The sequence below is a fragment of the Acipenser ruthenus genome, chromosome 1 (genome assembly GCF_902713425.1).
Source record: "Acipenser ruthenus chromosome 1, fAciRut3.2 maternal haplotype, whole genome shotgun sequence".
Lineage (NCBI taxonomy): Eukaryota > Metazoa > Chordata > Actinopteri > Acipenseriformes > Acipenseridae > Acipenser > Acipenser ruthenus.
In genome coordinates this window covers 41,104,356-41,129,537 of record NC_081189.1, presented here as the reverse complement: position 1 = coordinate 41,129,537, position 25,182 = coordinate 41,104,356, and the positions used below count along the sequence as shown (strand labels likewise).

Genomic DNA, 25,182 nt, shown 5'->3' with positions numbered 1-25,182 from the left:
AACTCCCTCCTGGCTGGCCTCCCTGCGTCTGCCACCCGTCCGCTCCAGCTCATCCAGAACTCTGCTGCCCGCCTAGTGTTCTCTCTGCCTCGCTTCGCCCACGCTACTCCACTACTCCGCTCACTCCACTGGCTACCGATCACCGCTCGCATCCAGTTCAAGACTCTTGTACTAGCCTACAGATGCCTTGACCAGACTGCACCCAGCTACCTCCAGACCCTCATCTCTCCGCTCCGCCTGCACTAGAAGACTGCCTCTACCGCCTCCAGAGACCGCTCCTTCTCCACCCTTGCTCCGCAGTGGTGGAATGACCTTCCTACAGATGTCAGGACCACCCAGTACCTGACCACATTCCGGCGCCTCCTTAAAACTCACCTCTTCAGACAACACCTGTAGAACTCCTCTGTTCTTCCCCTGGGACACTATCAACCTTCCTTAAATGCGCTTTATTTGCTCTTATCTGCCCCCTATTTTACTGCATTTAATCCTGTACTTCAGAGTACTGTAATCTGCCAAGTGTTTAATCTGTAGTATTTTGTATTTAATCAAATCTTGATGTAACTATCACTGTCACTGTTATCTGCTGTATTATTGAATTGTACTTGCTTGAACCAAAGTCATTGTATTTATCTTGCTCTTATTGTATTACTTGTACTGTAACACTTGAAATGTATTTGCTTACGATTGTAAGTCGTCCTGGATAAGGGTGTCTGCTAAGAAATAAATAATAATAATTCAGTCGTCACATTGCAATAAGTTCCTCAAATTAAAAATCAACTTAGCAATCATTTATGCTTAAGATTACCAACTGAATTTAAGCATTGAACAGATTCATCAATATTAATACATTCGCTACTCAACAATTCAAAATATCTCGGTAAGGGGCCTCCAAATAAACTGTAGGGGCTATCGCAGACAGTTAATATTCTCAAAACAATAACCACGTCCTATTATAATGTATAAACCCGTTGTCAATATCGCTCTCTGATCTATGGCTATCCGCTCTCGGATTAAAAAAAACAAGGAAACTACAAGACTGCACCTGGAGCCCTCAGCTCTCAGAATCATCCATCGAGATCAGAGGCCCTGACACTCGGAGAAACACAAGGTAACAGAACGCTGAAACTTGACTTCTTTCCAGGCTAGGGCCTGGACCAAATCAAAACTTTAACCCACCCGCTAATCACAAATTACAAACCCAGTATTGATGGCTGGTTCCCTCAGGGGGAGAAGAAATAACCATCTGAGAACCAAAAAATCTGCCATCGGTACCAGGTTTGTAATTTGCAATTAGCAAGTGGGTCAAAGTTTTGATTTGGTCTAGGCCTAGGTAACAATACTCTTAAATATCTATTCAGGTATTGTGCGATCATTTGTTGTAGTGTCAGTATGTAGGCCTACTAATATTTCATTGGCAAATTGTTGTGAAATGCAGCAGTTAGGGCTGGAGAGTGGATATTTAAGTCACCTAATAGAACAGGGGTGGAGGGAGAGGATGAAGTCAAGCTCATCAAGAAAGTGAGTAAGGGCTCCAGGACAGCAGTAGAGAACAAAGAGGTGACAAGGGGAGGTGATTTCAACAGCGCGAAACTCAAAAAGTGGTAACAGAGAGAGAGCGAGCAGAAGTCCTGTTCCCCCAAAAAGGGGAGCCAGAGTGGTATTGTTATCGCATTGTTATCAAGAGAGTGGAGATGAAGTTAGCTTTGTTGGAAACCAAGCAACCAAGTGATGTTGCCAGAGAGAGCAGTGGGTGAGCAGAGGAAAGGTGGAGAGGCAGGGAGATGAGGTTAGAGAAAATAGATTTGCAGCAGCATCGAGAAGCCAGAGGACAAGAATGAGGGGAGAGGATTACAGCGATATTAAAAGGTAGTCATGGTAGGGAGCAGTAAAGGAAGTAGAAACGACAATGGTAGAGGGTGGTGCCAAGAGATAGGCAAAAGGTACAGGAGGAGCGAGAGCATTAAGGAATTAAAAAAAATAATAATAATGCAAACCTGGTCTGGAAATGGAGCCTTCAGTTTGATGCTTGGGTAGAAACATTTTGCAGCCTGTCCTAGTGTAGACTACCTGTCCTTTGGTGATGAGGCCCTTGAGGACTACCAGAGTGTAGACTACCGGCCCTTTGGTGAACTGGCACAGTGCTGGCGTATTAGATTGGTGTGCGTTGTTATGTAATGCCCTGGAGGTTGAGAGCTGTTTGCTGCAGACAATTGCTTGCAAATTAGCCTAAATCGAGATGCCAAGTTGTTAATTTAACACAACTCACTCACGTTACAGCATCAGACTGGCAATAACTCACTTTACAATTAAGACAAACCAATAGTTATTTATTTACAAGAGTGATCTGCTCGTTTGACTGCTAGCCTGCTCGCAGCGTTACCTAAAGATAAATAACATTTGTCATACTGTACTGTAAAACCCCTACTCAATTTTACTGGTGCTTAATTTGCTTTAAAGATGCTGCCTCCACAACTCTGTTAGATGCTGCTTAGTTGTAGAAATCCAATATATTCCAATTAAAGTTAGCTTTGTCTGCCATTTTAAAGAATTTAGCAAATATAAAGTACAGATTAGCTTTTTTAGTACTTTTTATTTGTTAGAGCAGAAATACTATATGAGCTATACAAAATATTAAGAGACATACACAAAGGGACTGGACTACAAGTGTTCATGTTTAAGTCTTGTACAAGTTATTTCCCTCATTTAAACTGCAAATGATAGTTACCTATGAATATTACATAAAGTGCAGTATTTTTTTTTTTTTTTAAATAAATCAAAATACAGTAGAAATGAAAATTTAATTTCTGTATTGTATTGCAACTAAAGCCACGAACATGATTACATCTCATCAGTGGTGGTTATTTAAGCAGAAACACATGTCAACTTAACCATATGGACGGTGCAAGGTGGCATTTTCCTTAATAGAAAGGCTCTTGGTGATTTATTTTCCTATTACCTACAAAAAATATGAAAGTAACTCAACGTGCTATATTTACATCAAATCTGTGCAGAAGAATAAACAAATGAATACTGCTGCCACTCAAACAGGAATTTGCAAAATAAATAAAACATTCATAAAAATGCTGGTATGTGTTGTGATGCATTTGCCAAAACAGATCCCAGATTCTCCCTCACACATAGGAGATAAAGCGAGGGGAGTTTTTTATTCTATCGTAGCAATATTTACAGTAAAATGTTCACAGAATTCATAGTTAGAAACCAGGGTGCAGTAAGACCAATGTAGTTTATTCAGTGGGATCTAAGTGTAGGTTAAAAAACAGACACTTGTGCTCTACAACAAGGATTGACTCATATGTATATGGGACAAATAGTTTAAAAACCATAAAGGAAACAGGCAATGATCTAAATACACTGTTGAAGCCAGATGACATCTAACTTGACTGATGTTTTGGGCTTTTATCTTTTTTTTTTTTGTCTGTTTTGGTCCCAATAGTTCTCTATTTACTCCAATCAGTACACTAGTATGGAATATAACCCAGGAAACAAAAAAACAAACAAAAAAAAGCATAATTTTCCTTTATGGAGATTATTCAAATTCTATAAAAAGTCTTAGAAATGACTACTGTATATTTACATTTCTTTATACATTCCCTAACCTTTTGTTAACTGAAAAATGGCAAGCAGTAGTAGTTTACTAAATTTATTTTAAAAATCATAAAATGTTCCTTACAAAACAAGATTACATTCTGCACATTGTACTGAATGGATGTCTGGCACATTTATACTACCAGTATTTTTGTCCATACAAACAGGTGTACATAAACATGAGTCTGTTCACTATTTAGTTACAGAAAACACATTACAATAAACCATCAAAACAATTTAACAAAAATAAAATCCAGAATCAACTCATTCTGCTGCAGTTTCAAAAATTCCAAACATTTAGTAAGGTTCACTAAGAATTAAAATGTTACATTGGATGGAAAGCAGAACTTGAACTACACCCCAAATGCAGAACATCTACCCAAGGCAGAGGAATGTTGGCTCTTTAAACAGAAGCAGGCACAGGTCAAACCAAGCAGCGCAGATTTCCTTCAATCGTACTCTCCTTTAGAAGAACCGACCAGAGTACTGCTTCACACTGAAATATAAAAAAAACACATTAACACATTAAAAATGCAAAAAATGTTGATAAAATGTTTAGATCAAAAGCATTACATTTTTACCTGTCTAACTAGCGAAGACATCCATCACACTAGTTAGTAAAAAAAAAATAAAAAAAATTTAATTATATATAAATAACTGCAATGCACTTGTTTGTCAGAAAAATAGCCCATTAGTACGTGTGAAACGCTGCTTTCAATAAATTACATATTTTCTACTCGTCCAGTTGAAGCTAGGCCTGTGCCGTATGGCAGACTGCAATTTGTTGTCAATTCATCTAGCTAAAAACAACAAAATCACTAGTCTTCCACACAGAACTAGGCCAATTTTCAGATCTTCCAAGTTGTCTTTTACTAGAAATGTTTTGTTTTTTTTCTATAAAATTATATTTGTTCATTTTGATATAATACACAATATAGCAGCAGTTTCACAATTAGGAGAAACCCTTGAATAGTTTCCCAGGAATTAGTATAAGACATTAAGGAAAGAAGGCAACAAAAGGAAGTCAGAGTTATTATAAAATGCAGTCAGGTTAAAGACATTTAAGTTAGTTAAGTAATAAAATTAAGACAGTTGGACATGCATATGTGTAAATACTTGCCTGTTCTGCAACAGATACTGAGCATTTTGGATCTGGTCCTGTGTGCCTGTGATAGTAATAATGCGATCCTCTGACCCCTGCAGAGGTTCATCAATTTTGATTGATGCACCAGACTCGTGCCGGATTTGCTTGATTCGTTGGCCGCCCTTCCCAATTATTGACCCAGCCAGCTGAAAGAAGAAAGGGCATACAATAATAAGCACCATCACCTAAAACCTTTAATCATTTCAAAATGTCAGTAATACTATTTACTTGCAAAAATAAATACATAAAACAAACATTAAAAACCTTTAGTTTGACTTCCACCCATTCCAACCCCCTCCCCCATCCCATACAATACCAAGAGCACTGCAAGGTGCTCAGTCTGCAAGGTGAACTTTGAATCTGGCATTACCATGAAGAGGCAACCTCATATATCCATGTATGTCTCTGAGCTTGAGCCATCAAACTAAACGCTAAGGAATCGGGTTGGCTTAGTATACTAGAAAATTGCAACATGGAAGAGAATAAAGCACCCCCCTGCCCCCCCCCCCCCCAAAAAAAAAATAATACAACTGCTATTTTGTCAAAATAATAAGTCAAACTTACATCTTTGGGGATGGTAACTTGAGTTGTTATAACAGGTCCTCCAATATCTCCATAAGAACCCCGGCCACCTTACAAAAAAAAAAAAGAAAAGGAACATTCAGGTTTTTTTTTGGTTTTTTTTTTCATATAGTCAACTTTTTCATAAAAAAAGGCAAATCTCCAAGCATATAATGCAAAGCCCTGGTAAAGACTACAATATATGTGGAATAATTAGTTTTTCAACGGACAAGATGACAGATGTAACATGACTGATAAACACTGGTTAAACATTAACAGGAACTACGCAAGCAAAACCCAGTAAACAGTCTATTCTAAACAGTCTAGTCTGTTGGACCCTTTACAAGAGAAATTCACTTTTTTTCTATTTACGGTAAGGCAATTCATGGACAAAGAGGGCCTTATTTTTCTCTACCATGGTCACAATAGGATTAAATTCTTACCAGACTGAAATGGTTCCCACGATGAATTATTATCTTTAAGACAAACCAAAGAAAACACAATTAAAATCATGAGTGAAGAGTGTAATAAGATTTTTTAGAACTGAATGTGTAGAACATGCATATGACTTCAATCACATCAACAATAAACCCTTCCAACTTATTAGAATGAAATGCATTATATCTTATATGTAAAATGCACTCACCATATCCAGCCCCACCCTATTCCATTCCCATCACATGGAGCAAAGAAAAGAAGAAAACAGATTAGTAAACATACATTATTAGGCATAAAAATCTATCCATGACAGGACTTCTTTTAATTACAAATTGATTAATTATAAATAGAAAGGATTGATTGCAAAAGATAAAATATATGTTACTTAAAAAGTGGACATGGAAGATACGTTCTATATCTGACAGGATTCATTTGAGGAGCGGATATTTCCATGCTAAAACACAGGTCTAGACTGTACTGTCACTTTCAAAAGACTTGTTTACAATTACCATTACAAGCTTTTACATATGTGTTCACAATTCATTGTACAGACAGTAGGCTTTTACCTACAAATTCAACTGTTTCTTGGTTACCGAAGCAACCAGTAATTCAAAGATGTGTTGCCTAGCAATGAAAAGCGGAGCCAGCTTGCACCATAAATGTACAGACTTAAGGTTATGTTAACAACCTTTAAACTACTGATTATCAGCACATCACAAATGCAACACTAATGTTTTCTCTGGTAACAAAATAGATTGCTTAATGCCCATAAAAAATAAATTAGATTACCATTCCATCGTAGCGATCACCAGGTCTGCCTCTTCTATCATTACTTAAAGAAAGAAGGAAAAAAAAAATCTTAACATTCTCTGAAACACATGTTCTCTTTAACCCATTTAATTGTGCCACTGGTACAGTAGTTTAATATTACACACACCGGCGCATATGTCGCTCCCCCCCTTTTAAGGACCCTGTAAAAATACCTAGAAAATCGACTTACACAACAATTTTTACAGTACTACCGCAACAAGCGTGTTCTTTAAGGGTGTGTTCTCGCCACAGTCACGCGTACAATATTTACAAAAAGCTATTTGCATTATCAATAACTGCTAAAAATTGCAGCTTGAAAGTACAAGTACATATTTTTCATAATCATAATCTGGCATTTCCTCCAAAAGAACACTGTTTTTCTAACAAATACTGGAAAGGGCAATGTGAAACCAATAGAACTCTAGTCTGGATGAAGCTGCAAGTGAACCAAACAAAATTAATTTGAATGCACTTTAAAAAAAAAAAAAAACAAGTGGACTTGAATTTTTCTGGTGTGAAATGAACTGAAGCAAACCTGAAAATTTAGTTTGCTTGCAAGTGATCCACGATTCGAATCACTGACCAAGTATGAAAGTGCCCTAAGTGTAAGGCTAGGTGAGAAAACCGAGTGGTATCGAGACTTGTTTTGTACAGGACGTGGAATAAAAACTGTTCATAAATGGCCTTTTCCTTCACTTTGTTCACAGGAACACACACCGCTTTAACCGTTGTATAGTGTAAATTACAATATTTGTGGTGTAGCATAACAGGAACAGTGTCAATACCGTAATGTACCGGAACTAGAGTTCAGCAGTATATCTATACCTACGGTATATCATGATACCAAAATCTTACAATACCTAAAAATTGAAGTACTGCAGATTTGATACCGTGGCGCTTTTTTTTTTTTTTGAACTTTTAAAACAAAACTGTAATTGTGTGAATTAAAAACAATATGAACTTAAAGAGAGAGAGAAGCTTGATGTGGAACGATTTTGGATTTCAGCCAGATGACAACAGCAATCTGGTTGAAGGCAGCCAAAATGTCTTAAAGACCTGAATAAAAAAATGTTTAAATAAGTGAAAAACAAAAAAAAAGAGGAAATGCCACCAATTTACTGAACCATCTTTCAGATCACCATCCCGATCTCTTTGCAGAAGTTTACTTTGACTGTAGTTTCTTCCATTCTGTTAGTTTAAGTGAATTCCAGTGATGTTACTTATAAAAGTCACAGCAAAGACAACACAAAAAAGAAATGCGCTAGAAGCTGGTTTATTTCGTCATTACAGTGTATTTGCCAGAAAGTGCAAAAATATAAAATTTGCAGACGTGTCACTAAAACTGTACCGCATGTCAAATGTTAGTGATGTTTTTATATTCTTTGGATTTGGTGTTAATCCATATTATGTGCATGTAATGAAATAGCTGTGAAAATCCTGTGTTATGAATTGCATGCATGAGCGGTGGAACCAGAATGAATACAGACTTCATTGCCAACATATCAGTTTCCCTAAACAGGATCAACGTGAAGCTTCACCTGCCGAGGAAAGCATAGGACCTATAAAGCTTACGAGTAACACTGCAGAAGTTCGTCAATGCAGATGGCTACAGGTTCAGCATGAAAGCAATAAAAAGTACTTACAATTTATTATAGTAGCCAGAGTGGTAGTCTTATCTAATTTACTTTCTTTGCAAGATCAACCAAACGAGCATGATGGGCCGAATGGCCTCCCCTCCCTAGTAAAATGTCTTATGTTCTTATTTAAGGTGCACTGGGGCATTGTTTGACAGAGACATTTGGCTTGAATACATTTAAACAGAATTCTGTTCTAACAGCACATAAGAGGAAGGCATCTACATTAGTGGCCCGTTTGTTTTAGAAATGTAGCATTAAATATAATGCTTAACTTTGAATTTTTCACTATTGAATTACATCCACACTGGACGAGAGCGAATCATTTAGAAGTCACTGCAGTCAAATGGGAGTATCCACACCAGCAGCGACCGACGTCGCTTTGAGAATTTTGCGTTGCTAAAATAGAACTTTTTTTTTCGTCGCATGACTGGAATGAAACCAACCAATGAGAAGCAAGGTTAACACCCTTGAAATACGTCACACACCTCAAAACATGCCACGTCTGAAAACAAGTGAATCATTTTATGTAGTCCCAGTAGCCATGGCTTGCAGGTGGTGCATTTAGCAGCACCAAGACATTTTCTTTCCGATTATGCAACTTGCATAAAAATAGGTTTATTAATAACCAAAAATAAACTGAACCATACATGCAGTCTATATATCCAGCATTTAAATGAAAAATGTGCACTATTGCTGGCTTTTAAAAATGATACAAAAAAGGTCCCGCATTCACATAACTTGAACAGGTGACCTAATTTTAAGCTATGTCTTTTTTTGGTTTGTTTGCTTTTATGATAAATAACGTTTTGTTCACAAAATTGTTCTGTGGCACAAATCTGTGACAAGAAGAATGTCTTTACATACGCATAAAGTGAACATATGCATAGAGATTCATCTAACAAACTAAAATATTAAAATCAAGGTCCTACTATTCTACACGTTGTAAAACAAAGCCAGCAACACGTTTGTGTTCTATGTGACACATGTCAACATTACCAAGGTCATAGTTTTGAAGATTATGAGCCATATCTGTTCACCGGACTGTTTTAAAAGAAAAAACTAAGTAAGTCTTGCGTCTTGCCATGGCACACAACCTTGTTCTGTGTATAATTATTCATAAGTAAATTAAGTCGGAGACGGCTCAAACACTCACCCATGATCCGAGGCGTCAGTCTTCAATAGCGTTTATGATAAAGTAGAAAAATAGATTTGCAGGTGACTTGCTCATAATAACACGGATAACAATAATAACGAGAACAATAATAACAATAGTGATTATGTATGCTTAAAATAATACTAATAATATTGCACTTTAAAATACTTGAAGTTAATAAATAGGATCAATGAGGGAATTTGTAAAGAAAACGCAATTGAGATTGCAGTAAGTTGTATATATAAAAGTATAACAAAAACATAACTGTTGAAAATATCAGTTCAACTATACTACTATTGTCCAGCTTCAAATCAGACTACTACTACTGGCACCATGGAGTTGCTGGAGGTCAGGGTGATAACCTTTTATCAAACAAGACCTGTTTTGTAATGGGACAGCCCATCTCTGGTATGTCCAATAGGAATGCACGGGCGGAGTCATGTATTTATTTCCAGTCTTTTGGATCATTTCCAAGTTGTGTCTGGTGTGGACTGACATTTGGTGACTTCGCTCGCGTCCCGTGTGGATGCAGCTTTAGAAATAAAGAAAATTGTGTCTTTCACACTAAATGGTAAAAAAAAGCGCAACAGTTTTATTTGAATTTTATAGTCGGTGGCAATGACCTTTGAATAGACTAGAACGTGTTTTCAGCAGAAACATGATAGATAGAGATAGATAGAGATAGAGAGATAGATAGAGAGAGATAGATATAGATATATAGATATATATACACACACACACAGTGCTCCCTCGCTATAAGGCTCTCAACTCAATTAGAATGCGTCCCAGAATTCCCTATACTAGTGATTCATGCAATATTTCTACAATAAATATAGTACCGGTGTTGTTCAAACTGTAAACAACTTCTCAGTCTAACTTCTGGTTTCTGTGTCTCTCTTTTTTGATACAGTATCTGAACTGAAGAAAAGCTGCGCTGGCACTTCATAACACAGACCTCTTACTCACCATTCGTTTCATAATTAAATAAATATTAGGCTTATTATGTGGTTATCTTTCCTAATGTATTTACTTTTTTGCAGCGAGAGGAGCTGCAGCTTTCTCTGGGAGACGAGACGCTTCAGCCCCACTCCGGCAGCTGAACCTGGAGCGAGCCCATTCCCTGTTGCCCTCGCCCGACCTGCTCTCCTTCTCAAACTTGGTTTGCTTGTCTGTTGCTTCTAACTGAACTCCCAACCACCGTTTATCCAGGCTATTTATAGTTTAAAAACTGATAATTAAAATATGATCCACAATGTTACCTTTTTTATTTTTTGTAAAAAATAGTGTTGATTACATGGTGCTTTATGCATGGTTAGTTCACAGAAAGTTACATTTTTGCTTCACTATATGTACACTATAGAGAGGGAGTTATTTTATTTTGTATTTTAGTCAGATTTGTGTTGTGTACAGCGGCACCCCCCCCCCCATCCCCCGTTTAATGCTGATATTGTGTGTCCCCCGAGACCCGCGTTATAGCGAGGGAGCATTGTATATAATATATAAAAATATATATGTTAAAACAGCAAGCATTCCACCAGCTGTACCATTATTATCTGTGTATTAGCCTCTTATGCACTTTGCATTTGCAAAAAAAGGAATTTGGCAGCCATTTAACATGGAATGGACATAAGATCCAAAGTATCGTGATAGTACCGAATATCATGATACTGTGCATGGTATCGTCTCGATACTCCCTAAATGAGGTATCGCAGAACACTAAGCTGAACATCGGTATACCGACTCACCTCTACAACAAACCCTCACTATTCATAAAGATTTATTTTTTTTTTTTTACAACATACAGAGATGTAAGATTTCTACTAAAACACAGATTTCAGTAGTAAATCTTATGTTGGGAGTTTTAAAATATACATTACTCGATTACAAAACCAGCACAAATTTGTGAGGTTGGATAGGAAAACATTTATGTTAAGATAAGGAATAGTTTGAGTGAGAAACACAGCAAAAGATGAGACTTATTATAGAAGTGAGTTTATACGACGGAAGTAGTAGAACTTTTACAGTAAAACCTGTACAATCCGGCATGGCTTGGGACTGGAAAATTGTGCTTGATTAGGTGCTGCATTATTGTAAAAAATACTGTACTGTACCAAAAAGAAGAATCAAACTATGAAATCTTTAATTTTTTTTTTTTTTTACTGAACATACAGTATAAAACAAAATACTGCCTCCAAAAAATCTTTATCTGCTACTAGCACGAGCCTATTTAAACCCTTATTCAGAAAGACGTTCACTTCTTGGTACAGTGCGTCTGTAAGCAGCATTCAGTTGTGCTTTGTTGGCATTAAGGTTTTCTGTGTTGCTTTTAAAAGGCATCCTTTTTTTTCCGCCCCCAATATCCAAAAACAGTTTGCCTTGCGATTTAGAATTCCACACAGCTCTTTGTGTTGGATTTGGTAAATGTTTGGCTTTTTGATAAGTTCAATTTTTCTTTCAAGAGTTAGCTCGCATGGACATATTTGCTGTTCAACAACTGTAAAATTAAGAATGGCACTGGCGAGACAAGTGATTATATTTTCAAAGTCTTGTTCTTGTTTTGTTTTTTTATACTAGTTTTAAACTATGTCAGATTCCATAACAGACAGGCCCCAGATTGTAGAGGGTATCACACTATTCATTTCAATAAGGAATTTAAAATGAATTACACAGAATGCCAGTATGTAGAGGGGCTGGATTAGACATGTTTTACAGTATTCAACAGTAGTTTCAGAAATGCCAATTTAAATCCCCCACCCTCAAAGGTCTTACCTTTGTATGTTATATATCCCTTATTTTATGAAAGAATACATTTGTTTTCCAGCATTTCTGGCCATACCTACCAAACCTATGACCCACAATACATGTTATATTTCACAGACCTGTTTTAACAGATGGAATAAGAAGTTTACAAAAACAATTGCTTTTCTCATCAATGCTTTTGCACACAAGCAGCAGTTTTCCCGTTACCCCGCGATATGCACCCAATTGCGGGCAAAATAAACTTACTCTGCTCCGTCGTCTGAACTGGCTGGATAGCTCTCGAAGGAATACGGCTCACTTCTGTAAATAATTCGAGAACGGGGAATATAGAACCTTATAACTTTAAAATGCTTATTAATTAAAACCCATATTGTTTTGAACTATAAACATTAAAACAAAGATATAGAAAACTGCAGAGAATTCACGAAGGCCAGATTCTATTAATATCAAAGCGATTAATTCTGTTAAACTAGGAGTCATAATAAACTTATTATGATCTCAAGAGAACCTTCGACTTAATTTGTGTCTGCGGCGGCCAACAGAGACCTCAGAGTTTTGCCCAAGAATTTACCCCAATAGAAAAAGGCAACCATGTGATGTTGCAGTCAGTCAACGTGTGGGAAACTTTGATAAATGTATATATTGTAAACACACATACCAGAATTTTAAAAGCTACAGACAACTGTAAAACTCTCGAATGAATCGGGGTAAAGTAAATAAGTAATACATACGAGAACAGTATATTTTAAAACTCCTTACAGGTCTGTTTATGAAGCCATCATGCTTCCATATGCTTGCCCTTCAGAATATGCAAGACAAATGGATACATAGCAGAATGTGAAGATTCAGGTTGAGGATCATTGATCAAACCACAACGTGAAATGAACATTCTGCTACATCTATCACTAGTGTCCTTACCCTCCTCTTGGGGGCGGTGGTGGTGGGAGGGGAAGATTGCGAGCCCGGCTGCCTCCTCTGCCACCTCGCCCTGGGGGAGGGGGAGGGGGAGGTGGTCCTCTGCGGGGGCTCATGTCATCGTAATCCCTGCGAGACTGAGGCATGGGGCGGCCCCCTCTTCCACCAGGAGGCATGCGATCAAAGCCCCCTCTACCACGCATAGGGAAACCCATGGGACGCCTTCCGCGGTCATCGTACATCATGGTGAAACCACCATAGTCGTATGTTTCATCATAAAAGTTTGGATCGTAAGGCTGTGCACGCCCTTTAATAGGAGACTAAAAAATAAGACATTAAAATAAAGGTTTGCCCTGTTACACAGAAAGTCAAAATTAAAAAAAATAATAATTGGGGGAAATCAATACGTACACTGGTTTCAACAACATGCAATATGAAATTGTATATTAAATAAATATCTTTCATCTTACCTCTGATATCAGTTCAAGAATAACCTTAATGCATTCTACAACTCGGTCAGGTTTTCCTCCAACAAGCACTACTCTGTCGGTCGAGTGAGGGCAACACTCTTGGAACAGTTTGATTGTTGTTTGTGTGTTCTAGAAGACAAAAAAAGATATATATATATATTTGTTTTAAAAAATATCTTTAGCTTTTCCAACAAAATGCAAATATGTAACACATGCAAACATTAGTGGTTCGTACATTAGTGGAACAAACCCAGCCTCAAATCTGAGGCTTAATGTGTTGCTTTTGATGCACCTGTCTGCTCTAGTTATCACATACCTGTACTGCACAGCAAGATGTACCACGGGAAGCTTATTATCTTTAATTACCAAATAAACAGGTCTTGCATAAATATTTTATGTGAAAAATTCCCCAAGACAGCCAGGTCAATGCGAGTAATAAAATACAACAATGAGGACTGTGTCCGAGCTAGCCAACTTGCCCCCTCCAGAGAAGCTCCACCAGGGGCACGGCAACTTAGTGGCCTTTATTTCAGGGTGTATATGTCAAGGACATTTGCAATGTAGCGGTGTGTGCTACTCTATATACCTTCACTAGGTTCTACAGACTAAATGTTAAAGATGCTCAAAACTCTGGCTTTGGAACTAGTGTTAAGGGCGACTTCCAAGGTGAGCGTCTCATTTTTTTTATGTTGTGAGTGATCCAAATTATTATAATACACACCAGAATGACTTACTTCTTACCTGTTGGGCTGATTAAACAAAACTATTAAACATCAGGATATTCTTACCTCTCTCAGCTCCTTGATCTTGGCTCCCTTGACACCAATAATGCCTCCTGCCAGGCTTTGATGAATGAGCAGTCTCAGCTCACTATCAAAGTCAATCCCTTTATAATGCTGGTACTATTTGTAAGGAAAAAAATCAATGAAATCCATATACATTAAAAAAAAGCTACTATGAAGATCACATGTGGCATAAAGAGCACACTTTATATATAAATAAATAACTGCTGCCCTCCCAGGCAATACTGATAACTAGTTTGCATAAACATTTACAATACCTGATAACAAAATCCGGCCGAGCCAAACCACAGAATAGTTATTTATTTTTTTGGTTCCATTTCAATAATAATAAAAAAAGGTTTACCAAGGGAATCAGCCATATTCCAAAGTTATCATAATACAGTTAGAAAAAAATGTAAACAGGTAGATGTCAGTTACAAATGCTCCAAAAAATTACAAAGTAGCCTGTCCTCAAACGAGGACAATGGCACATTAAATCCCTTCATATGCATACTCGATTTCCTACAAAAAAACAAAGTTCATACCTCTTCCAAGGTAGGGATAATCTTTAGTAGAATCTCGCCAATTGTTTCGATGTCGGCACTGATACTCAGAATACTGTGAAATACCATTAATCACAGGCAATTTCCAAGTGAAAAAAAGAAAAAAGAAAATGAAATTGTAAATCAAAGACACATATGAAATTCAACTATTAAACATAAAATTTACAGTCACCACATTTTTAATGATGATTTTAGAAATGCACAAATGATACACTTAAGATTCCCCATCAACAACATAAAACTAGTTACAGAATATTAACATGCACAGTTTTTAAACCTAACATACAGTAAACAAAACAATGACAGGTCTTGAAGAATGGGCAACTGGAAGGGCTCAGATTAAGTGGGCAAGAAAACTTTGCATAGCCGAGAGCAGGAAATGTGGAAATTCATTAAATTCCCCACCACCAGCAATTTAGGAAAAAAAGTCTCGCTATCACATTCATAACACTGGCACACCTTCTCATTAGGGGGGGAAAAAAGCAGGAGAGTATGCAAGTGGTGAACATTGTAGAAGTGCTGGACAGAAATCTGGAGCAAAGTTATGAAAAAAGTTGGAAGATACAGCATTACTGATGGGCCCTTTGAGAAACCAAACACGAATGCAGGACAAAACAAAACAGACAACACTAATGAGTAGTGAAAGAGTGGTCAGAACGCTGGCATATTTCTCATTAAAGATTATGAACACGTGATGTTGGGGAGGGGGGCGCAGGGAAGGGGGGGGGAGCAAGGTGGGCCACAAGGACAGAGCGAGAAAGACTGCTTTGAACAATTCATCATTAACAACGCAGCAAAATATGCAACACTTCAAGCTGTGCTCCTTCCATTCAAATGAATTAGTGGATCTCTCTGTGTAGGCAACTCACGTAATAATTGCAGCGTCAAAAAATAATAAATAAAGAAGACTTAATGGGGAAAATAAGACAGAAAAAAAACCCAGTACACCGTCTTAAAAAGGGGATACTATTAAACAAATAAAAAAGGCATGTTATTAAATACATTTTTCTCTTTCTAATCAGGCAGTGAGGCATAAACTGTTGGGACATACCGCTCGGGGCCACTGCTGTCTGGGACTGATACACTGGCATTGTACTGCATTGGTCATTGGCGTTCGTGGATGTTGGCATTGGGTATGGGCATTCAATCAGTTGTCAAGTAAGGTGCCCGTTTGGCAATGAGCACATTTATGGGCATGGCCAACCAGGGTTTCACATGGGCGTTCAGGGGTGGATGGGCCAACGTCATGATGGGCAACGCAGGGGCATGTCGATCCAGAACATGGGCAACGGAGATAGGTGGCCAAAAAAAACAAAAAAAACAAAAAAAAAAAGGAGAGGGAAGAGGGGGAAAAGGAATACATTTTAATTGAATACAAACTATACTCATCACTATTAAATCCTCTATATCAGACTTATGTCCTGAGGAATGAACAAGAGCAGTTGACTGAAGGGCTACTTCTTAGATTCAGAACTACAAAACTAACATCTAACCAAGACTATAGGTCCGCTCAGGATAGTAGACACGTTTAATGGGGCTTTTATTTGGGCAAAAAGTGGTAATTGGGGGTTTTAATGTAAAACAAACTTAAATAAAACGTAAATATTCTTAAAGTGCATATTTAGCTTTTTTTCTCTTTTGTCGATCTTCAAGTTTAACATCCACCCTCCCAGCCCTTTAAAGGCATTTTATGAACAGTGTAGCTGAACACAAGAAAAAAACAAAATAAAAAAAAACACTGTCTGGTCACATGAGCCAACCTATAGAGACAATAACTTGGGCAACTTAATATTTAATAATTTCGTTACTTAAGTGTTTAGAATTGATTTGTGATAAATACTCATTTTAAACAATGTTCTGTTGAAGGAAGAACAGATGGAAATGTTAAAAAAAATTAAAAAAATAACACAACTCTGGTTTAGGCCAGCCACCGCAAGGGATTATATATTATTTGGAAGATATGCTTAATGGGTAAATATGTAATTAAAAAAGGGTATCGACATTGCGTGTGCCGCTAATTAAGTTTTCAATTCAGTTGGAGTGTAATTTAATGGAATCATGTTAGTACTTGGGAGAGGCTGAATTAAATAATAATAGAGACACAAACTGAGGTGGAAACAGTGAAACCCTCAAATCCTTATGGACTCAAATCACTACAAATGGCTTGCAACTGAAGCTGCCACAACCCCCCCCCACCCAAAAGGGTACATTATTTTTTATTCTCTAATAGTACTGAAGGTATAAAGAACAGGTTACAAAAGCAATACAAGAAGATTGCTTTCTTTGGTGTACAACTTTTAATAAATACTCACGTCTGTACGTAGTGCTTTAATGTTTTTGCCACCCTTGCCAATCACAGCTCCAGCATTCTTAAATAGAAAGAAATTCAAATTAGTTTGGTATTACCAGTACATATAAATGGAAAAATATGAATTAAGAAAATTGCACGCACTTTGCTTTGCAACAAAACACGCAATTCCACCATTTCATCAGTATTACGGGATCTTTTGAAGACCTGCTCTTCCTCCATATCCTCTGCTGGGCGCTTGCCTAGGAAATATGCATATATTGTATTTATTGTGCAAGCAAGAAAGACTTGATCTCAGTTTTATACTGTTATTTAAAATTTTGTGGTCGCCAATTATTTGTTATTATTTTTCTTCCAATTTAGAATATCCAATTATTTAAGCTTGGCTCACCGATACCACCCCTGCGCTGACTCGGGAGCAGCGAAGACGAACACACGCTGACCGCCGAAGCGTGTGCCGTCAGCCGACTGCTTCTTTTCACACTGCAGACTCACCATGCAGCCACCTCAGAGCTACAGCGTCGGAGGACAATGCAGCTTACAGGCAAGCCTGCAGGCGCCCAGCCAGACTACAGGGGTTGCTGGAGTGCGGTGAGCCGAAGACACCCTAGCCGACCTAAACCCCAGGCGGCGCTTGGTCAATTGTGCGCCCCCCCCGAGAACTCCCATCCACGGTCGGCAATGGAATAGCCTGGACTTAAAGTTTTAACATAGCAAGAAAAACCCAAGGCCAATGTTTTCACTATGAGCTGCATGGCAACAATGAGGGCTCCCATTCAAACAAAAGCAGCAATTCTGTATAGAATGCACGATTCTCACAACAAATGAATTGTATGCAATATTTTAATATTTAACTTCTGTATTGTAACTGTTGAAAGGCTGTAGAAATACCTAACACAGCAACTGAAAGGGTGGCATTTACATTAGAAAAGGTGACAATAAGGTTATTCATGCACAGCAAAATGTAACTGCATTACTACTGTATGCCAAATGTGCCCCTTTTATTAGATCTGTCCTAGATTACAATCTCATCTGCAAATCAGAAACATTGGACATGTTCAAATGTATACAGCTATTTCAATAACAATAACTGCCAGAAGGAATTAAATGACTGCTAACTAAAAGGAGCTATATTTAATTAGCAAGCTTTGTGTCTGATAGCAATGTGAATGTTTGTTTTGGTTATTGCCATAGCAACCAGAGACCCTCATTACCCTGCTACCATTTTCCTGAATCATGTTCCCTTTCAGACAGAGTACAAAGGCAGACAATCCTTCATTTACAGAACCTTAGTGAATGTCTACTTAACTGTCCAATTCTGCATTTACTATGTACTGAAAAAACATGGCTCCCTTTTAATCAAACTGTCAGAAAGCAGTAGTTAATCTCGGTGCATGTAGCAATATAACAACTTTGCAAAAACAATGAAGAAACACATTAGTAAGAATTTGGAGCAGTTGTAGATTTAGTGGACTTTCAAATATTGAAGCCACTGATCCAAATGCCTGCAATAAAAAAATAAAAAATAAAAAATAAAAAAATAAATTAATGCGCTGTCACAATTTGTCTAGTTTAATTTACTAAAATGTATAGGTTTCTTTAGGTACATAAAACTAACATACTAATCTAACTGCTCATCAGCTAGCTTTGGGGTGTATGGCTCAACTCAGTAAATTTTCATCAAACGCAACTGTGCCAGAAAGTGAAGCAAAATCTCTCATGCAGGCAAGAGTGGCTTTTAAAAGTACCTTTTAGTTTCCAAACAAGGTAGTCAAACCGCTGTCATCACTAGTGCTTGCCAAAGTGAATCAGGTGCTATTGTGAATAGCACAACTTGAACATAAAAATGGTAACGTAGTGACAATTTTACCCTTACCGTTGTCTGTGTTGCCGAAAGTTGTCTCTTCTTCCTGCTGTTCAATTTCAGTCTCCATTGTTTTTTGGTCACAAAATTAGATAGAAATTGGACTCTTCTCAGTGGACAACTGCTAGAACCTGTCATCATAAAACATTTAGATAAGCATTTAAATAAATAAATAAATAATAATAAAATAACAAACATAACCACAAACCACGTTTGGTGGAACTGAATTTGCTTGCGCACTTACCAGTATTTATTCAGTCTGAATAGGCGTGTTGTGGGCGGGGATTACTACGCCTCCTTTAGAACAGTTTACAAACTGAAAAGAGAGACCATATTAATTATGTTTTCTGTTCATAATTAAGAAAGAACCAGTACTGGCAAATTGGCAGTAGCGGCGTTTGTTTACACAACAGATTGAACGTTTTTATATGAATACTTTTTATTTTTTTTCTAGCAAGGTATTTGCTCCTGAGATATATTTCACCTTACATTGTGTAGGTTGTATCTTTTCACAAAGCGATTAGATTTTTTTTTTTTTCGAACTGTTATCAACGACCCGATACTTTTATTCAACAGTGAACTACTATTGTTTCAATATGAGCTTTCCCAAACCGTCGACCGGTGTAATTCTAATTGACTCAAGGCACAATTTGATCACGTGTATTGCGCCTTTGTTGTTCATTCAAATTATTAAGTTAAAAAAAAAAGCCGAGTGCTTAAGCAAGATGCCCTTGGGACAAAACATCTATGAATCATATGTAAATACGACTGACTACTGTACTACTCACATTTTATCTTTATACATATCAATTATGTATTTTATCACTTCCTTTCTCATTTTAAAAGATAACGCCATTATTTTGGAGGTGGTCATCAACTTGAATGGCATTTGTATTAATAGTTCTCTGCCTAGCTTATGCCCCATAAGGATTTGCGTACGTCTATCATATCAACTCGCAAAAGCAAAGGGGCTGCTGCAATTTACGAGATATATACTGCTCATCCAAAACATCGCATTTTATGTGGTATGTTGTTTTATACATATTATAGATAGGGGGGGGAAATAAATATCACTATGCTCAATTGTGATGTCTAAATTACATCGTCCATTCGCATTTATTATTTGAACTGCACTGGACAAAGAACTCGTTTGTACTACTGAAGTGAAAATCCCACAGCAGGCCTTGTCCGTACCGCGGTAGTCTGTAAAAACACATGTCAAACAAATTAGTGTGACTAAATAGAAAAGAGGACCCTACATTTTACCCGGAAAAAAAATAAACAATGCAAACTTAAACTCACTTACAATAACAATTCTACTCCTATTATCCGTAGGCCTAGTTTTGCGCAGTCAGAATTACAAAACTACTTGCTTCCCTTATTAACAATAAGATGTGATCTATCTGGATACATTAGATACTATGCTGTACACGTACAAAGCGTAACGTATTGTAATAATAATTTTAGTATTAAAAATACCCCAAACCTTTTTCTCTCACCAAAACACCACGCCGTAACCTTTGCATCTATGGCCTAAAAATACAATTATTTTACACAATTGTACTTTTACCTTATTCCCTAATTGAACTACTGAATCTGTTATATTATGTATTGATTTATACTAGTTACAATCCGGTCTATTGTTGGAAATTTTGTGTAATCGATCTATTTTGCTTACCTATTTTGAAACCCCCTTCCTACTCTCCTCGACAGACTTACAACCGAAAGTGATACTGTTGAAGCTTCGGCCTAACCTCAGCACAGAGCTTTCTGATTGGAAGGCAATGATTCATTATTTCTGCGTATTGTAACGTAATTGGTCGATTAGAATGCCAACCACGGATAAGGGGCCAAGCTTAGACCGATCGTGAAGGTAGTTTGGTTGGATATACAGCAGATCACTGTATGTTTTCGCACGGTTGGTCTAGATGTCTGCTGAAATGTTAAACGTTCAGTTCGAAAATGCAAGAGTTTAATGTTTCTTTTCGATACATTAATACCATGACAATTATTTTTATTTGGATATAGACTAAACAATAAAAATAAACGTTTTAAAAAGTAACGCCCCTCTTCCGAACAATGTAATCTCGCGTTGTTTTGGTTATTCGCGCGCCAGTTTGGCGCCTGGTGGCTGTCTGTGCTGAAATTTATCTTGAATCTGGTTTGAACAGAAAAATGTTTTGGGGTGAAATGGATTAGGTGTTTATTCACGGTAACACAATCATTTACAGAACATCAACCATAGTATGCCAATGCAGTAAGTCGTTGTTTTTAAACAAGTTATTTTACAATTGTAAATGCTAAACATGGAAGTAAATCTACTTATTATTATTATTATTATTATTATTTTTCTTAGCAGACGCCCTTATCCAGGGCGACTTACAATCGTAAGCAAATACATTTCAAGTGTACTTGTACTGTATTGTTTATTTTACGGGTTGAAATTGTGTTACGGACGATTACAGCTTGTAATTTAACCCACTTAAACATGTATTCCTCTTTGTGGAGTTTATTGAATTGAATATTTATTTTGTTTATCACACACCTTCTGAAATTAAACGCTATGTGTCTGATTTAGATTACACTTCAAAAAGATTGTTAAAGTAAAACATGACCATTCCCCTGAATGTTTGTAGGATTTTTCTACCAATTTTGAAAAAAATTACATTGTTTTTTGAGGCAATATTTCTTAATACTGGTCCCATTTGTTTTTGAGAAGCTTTTATTCTTTAGTTTAGCTTTTATTCTTTAGTTTCCAATATTGGGTGTATAATTACTGTATCTGTATGTATATTTACTTGTAGTCTTTAGAGGTGAAGTAAATGCTAAACCTCCTGGTCCCTAAATTCATTCTTGTGTTGTCATGTTGCATTTCTCTTCCAGGAGCTCATCATTATTGAAATACTAGAATGGCCTTTATTTTCTGAGTTGAAAATGAATCCATCTGGAGTTGTACAAAGAGTAGAGACTTGGCTGCAGGCAACATGGCATATACGAGCCCCTTTCCAGTGGCTTGAAGCTTGTATCAACTGGATTCAACAGGAGAATGCTGGTGCAAACCTTATTCAGGCTCAGATTAATAAACAGGTTTTTGAGCAGTGGCTTCTAACTGACCTCAGAGACTTGGAACATCCAGTCTTGCCTGATGGCATTTCACAGGCTGCAAAAGTGGAGGTTAATGGATTCTACTGTCTACAGATAGATTCCCTGGTTGATGTGAGTCAACCTGCATACTCTCAAATTCAGAAACTGAGAGGCAAAGATGCTACAAATGAAAATGTTACCGCTGTTACACAGGCATCGCAAAAGCCCTGGGAAGCAAAGCCCAACCGCCTGCTGATGCTTCAGCTGACAGATGGAGTACAGCAGCTTCAGGGAATGGAATACCAGCCTATTCCCGTTCTTCATGCCAACCTCCATCCCGGTACCAAAATTTTGTTACAGGGGGAAATTATTTGTCGTCTTGGGGTTCTTCTGCTTAAACCTGGCAATGTGAAAGTGATAGGAGGCGAAGTGGAGGTCCTTGTGGAAGAGTTTACACAAGAAAGAGTGCTCAGTAGGTTACTTGGTGAACCAGAAAATGCTACAGTGAGACCAAATAATATGGATCAAGAACTGGTAGGTGCAGATGATGTTGTACATAACAATGCAGGGCCATCAGATGAGGAGTTACTTGCCAGCCTTGAAGCAGACGATCAATTAGTAATGAATAACGAAGTGGGTTATGAGAGTGGATATGGTAGCAGGAGTGAACATTCAAGTGTTAATACTCTGAACTCTGCTCCTCAAAGTAATCACTCATACATCAGTGGCCAAAGTTTTGGAGCAAGGACCCCACAAACTGTACCACAAATATCCAATGAGGAATTGGTAGACTTTGATGATGCAGATTTTGACGATTTTCCAGTGGAAGAATTGGATGAAGTAATCTTTCAGCAAGAGCTGCACGCAGTTTCTGAACAAGAGCAACACCTCAGCAGCAACCCAGAGCCTTTTGTTGCTAATTATTGCCCACCCCAAAATAGCACTAGGCCCAATGATGTGGCCTCTCTGTTAAATCTAAACAGTAGATCAGAGACACTGATTAATGATTCTGTTGAACAACCACTTCCAGTAAAACTGCAAACCAATGCAAAGACCATTGAGATGAAACTGCAGGAGAGAAGTGAAGAGTTTCATAGTAATAGAACTGGCATTCTGGAAATTCAAAATCGAGAAACTCTGGCCGGGGAATATAAGAGTAAACCTTCTCCAGTAATAGGATTGACAAATGTAGCAAACTGCCCAGAAAAAGCTACAGTAAGACCTGTTATAAAATGTGAGCCTTTTGGTAACCAGCCTTTGGGGATTGCAACAGCTTACGGTTCAAGCAGAAAAGACAGTAGTGCATCTTCGGCTTTAAAAGAAAGGGGTTTAAGTTGCAGTCTGAGTAATATTAACATTGATACAAATTCCCTCCCTTTTACCTACCTTTCTGTGCTATTGGCTAAAAAGCCAGTGACTGTTACTGTGGTGAAAGTTAAAGCTTTTATCGTTACCCTTCTTGGAAACCTGTCAAACAGCACTGGAAGCTGGAGCATCCAAGCCAAAATTTCAGATGGCTCTGAATATTTAGATGTAGAGCTTGCTAATCAAATTCTTTCTAGCCTAATTGGGTACTCTGTAGCAGAAACAAAAGTCCTAAAGAAAGACCCAGTTCAGCGTAAAAATGTGATGGCAGGGTTGCAAAAGTGCCAGCAAGAACTTATAGACCTCTGCTGCATTATGACAATTGAGTATGACCCTTCAAGTTCCAAAGCAGTTGTGCTGGCTTTACAAGACATTACGTTGGAGACCCACAATGAATTAGAGAAACGTGTACTAAACAAAAGAGCAGTTTGAACCAGAGAAGCTCCTTGATTGTTATCTTTTTGTGGCAATGCATTTTTGTTTGCATATAAACCCTGATGCTAGTATTTTTATGTTTAGATTTTTCATATGTAAGAGAATAAATAAATACAATTGTTAAAAATTAAGTACAGGAACATTACTGTATTATGCTATACTTCTTCTATAGAAGAAATATATGCTATTAAACAGTTTTAGAAGAATGCATATACCCAGTCTAAAGATGTTTTTAAATGTTCAAAATTAAAACTTTTTGATGTAAATAAATGTATTTTCTTGAGCTGAATGATATAGTGTGATAATTCATTGTCTCTTGAATGTAAAAAGAAATAGACAGGAATAGATATAGGTTCTCAAGCTTTTTTTTTAATGGAAACTAGAATTTTAAATTGATATCTAATCGAATTGTATGAAAAACTATATATGCATTATCGTATCTTAGCAGTGTGTGTTTTTAAAGTGTGTATTAACAGGTATTTGTCCCTCTTTTATTGTGCTCAGAATCTTTTTGTAATTCTCTTGGTACCTTTGCAGTTGGTTACAGTGTCTGGTTGCGACAAGGCCATTGGAGTGAGTTTTGAATCAGTAACTGTACTCAAATAGGGGAATATAATGTAGATTGGTATTCCATGTCATTTAGACCAATTGCAAGGTCATTTAATTTGAATTCAAACTATTAATTAGGAATTGGATTGTATTTTAACTTTATTTTATGCATGGCCCGTTAGCTGTGGGTACCTCCTAACAGCCGGAAACAAATGTAATTCCTGACATTCTGTTAAGAACAGTTGTGTTAAAACTTCCTTACCTCAAGTTTTTGTCTAATTTTAATTGAACTTTGCATGGACAGTTTCCCTAAGTAATAACTAACTTCAACAGCAGCAACCTTTCTTATTGAATATCTGTTTAGGATATTTATTTCTATTTGCTTTACTTAGTTATTATTTAAACCACAGGCCTTGTTGTTCTGCAAACATGACTTAAAATATATTCATATCGTCTTGTCAACTGAGAGCCTTTATCTATGCACTTCTTTTTGAATTGCCATTTATTATCCTTATTTTGTGTACTTAAAGCTTCGGCAGAGGCTCTGTGTTTTTATTTAAATGGAGTGTTGTGGCTGCACGTAAGACATTCTAGTCTGAATACATTACTCATTAATCAGGTTCAACATCTAAATTAGTATCTTGCCTTGCATTTTATTATGCTGTTATTTGCTAATTACTCAGCATGTATTTAATGTCAACAAATATGATAGTGACTATACATAATCTTGTAGAATTT

General features: G+C 37.2%; 2 protein-coding genes across 6 annotated transcripts; one reads left to right on the top strand and one right to left on the bottom strand.

Annotated features, from left to right (window-relative positions):
- Positions 1-3,647: 3,647 nt before the first annotated feature.
- LOC117420730 (heterogeneous nuclear ribonucleoprotein K-like) lies at positions 3,648-20,800 on the bottom strand. Of its 4 annotated transcripts, XM_034034294.3 has the most exons (18): positions 20,690-20,800; positions 19,256-19,327; positions 19,024-19,142; positions 17,292-17,389; positions 17,152-17,208; positions 15,891-15,934; positions 14,822-14,894; positions 14,283-14,396; positions 13,495-13,623; positions 13,028-13,344; positions 12,356-12,409; positions 6,539-6,581; positions 5,958-5,973; positions 5,755-5,787; positions 5,315-5,382; positions 4,727-4,896; positions 4,188-4,216; positions 3,648-4,102 (listed from the first exon to the last, which is right to left on the bottom strand). In XM_034034294.3, the coding sequence occupies exons 3-17, from the start codon at positions 19,079-19,081 to the stop codon at positions 4,192-4,194; spliced, it is 1,299 nt and encodes a 432-aa protein (XP_033890185.1). In that variant the 5' UTR covers positions 19,082-19,142; positions 19,256-19,327; positions 20,690-20,800; the 3' UTR covers positions 3,648-4,102; positions 4,188-4,191. The 4 variants fall into 4 exon arrangements, with proteins under 4 accessions (XP_033890185.1, XP_033890184.1, XP_058881270.1 ...); XM_034034293.3 differs by lacking the exon at positions 4,188-4,216; XM_059025287.1 differs by lacking the exons at positions 4,188-4,216; positions 20,690-20,800 and adding an exon at positions 20,498-20,625.
- rmi1 (RMI1, RecQ mediated genome instability 1, homolog (S. cerevisiae)) lies at positions 19,919-24,184 on the top strand. 2 transcript variants are annotated; one of them, XM_034034292.3, is made up of 2 exons: positions 19,919-20,036; positions 21,895-24,184. In XM_034034292.3, exon 2 carries the CDS (start codon positions 21,946-21,948, stop codon positions 23,890-23,892), a length of 1,947 nt encoding a protein of 648 aa, XP_033890183.3. In that variant the 5' UTR covers positions 19,919-20,036; positions 21,895-21,945; the 3' UTR covers positions 23,893-24,184. The 2 variants fall into 2 exon arrangements, with proteins under 2 accessions (XP_033890183.3, XP_033890182.1); XM_034034291.2 differs by lacking the exon at positions 19,919-20,036 and adding an exon at positions 20,901-21,268.
- Positions 24,185-25,182: the final 998 nt, after the last annotated feature.

Excerpts from the sequence above, each read along its gene's own strand:
- LOC117420730 (XM_034034293.3), bottom strand. The coding sequence starts at position 19,081 with ATGGAGACTGAAATTGAACAGCAGGAAGAAGAGACAACTTTCGGCAAC. Across the intron at positions 17,390-19,023 it reads TTTCGGCAACACAGACAACG|GCAAGCGCCCAGCAGAGGAT; the intron begins GTAAGGGTAAAA and ends CATATTTCCTAG. Across the intron at positions 12,410-13,027 it reads CCACCGCCCCCAAGAGGAGG|AAGTGAGCCGTATTCCTTCG; the intron begins GTAAGGACACTA and ends AATTATTTACAG.
- rmi1 (XM_034034292.3), top strand. The coding sequence starts at position 21,946 with ATGAATCCATCTGGAGTTGTACAAAGAGTAGAGACTTGGCTGCAGGCA.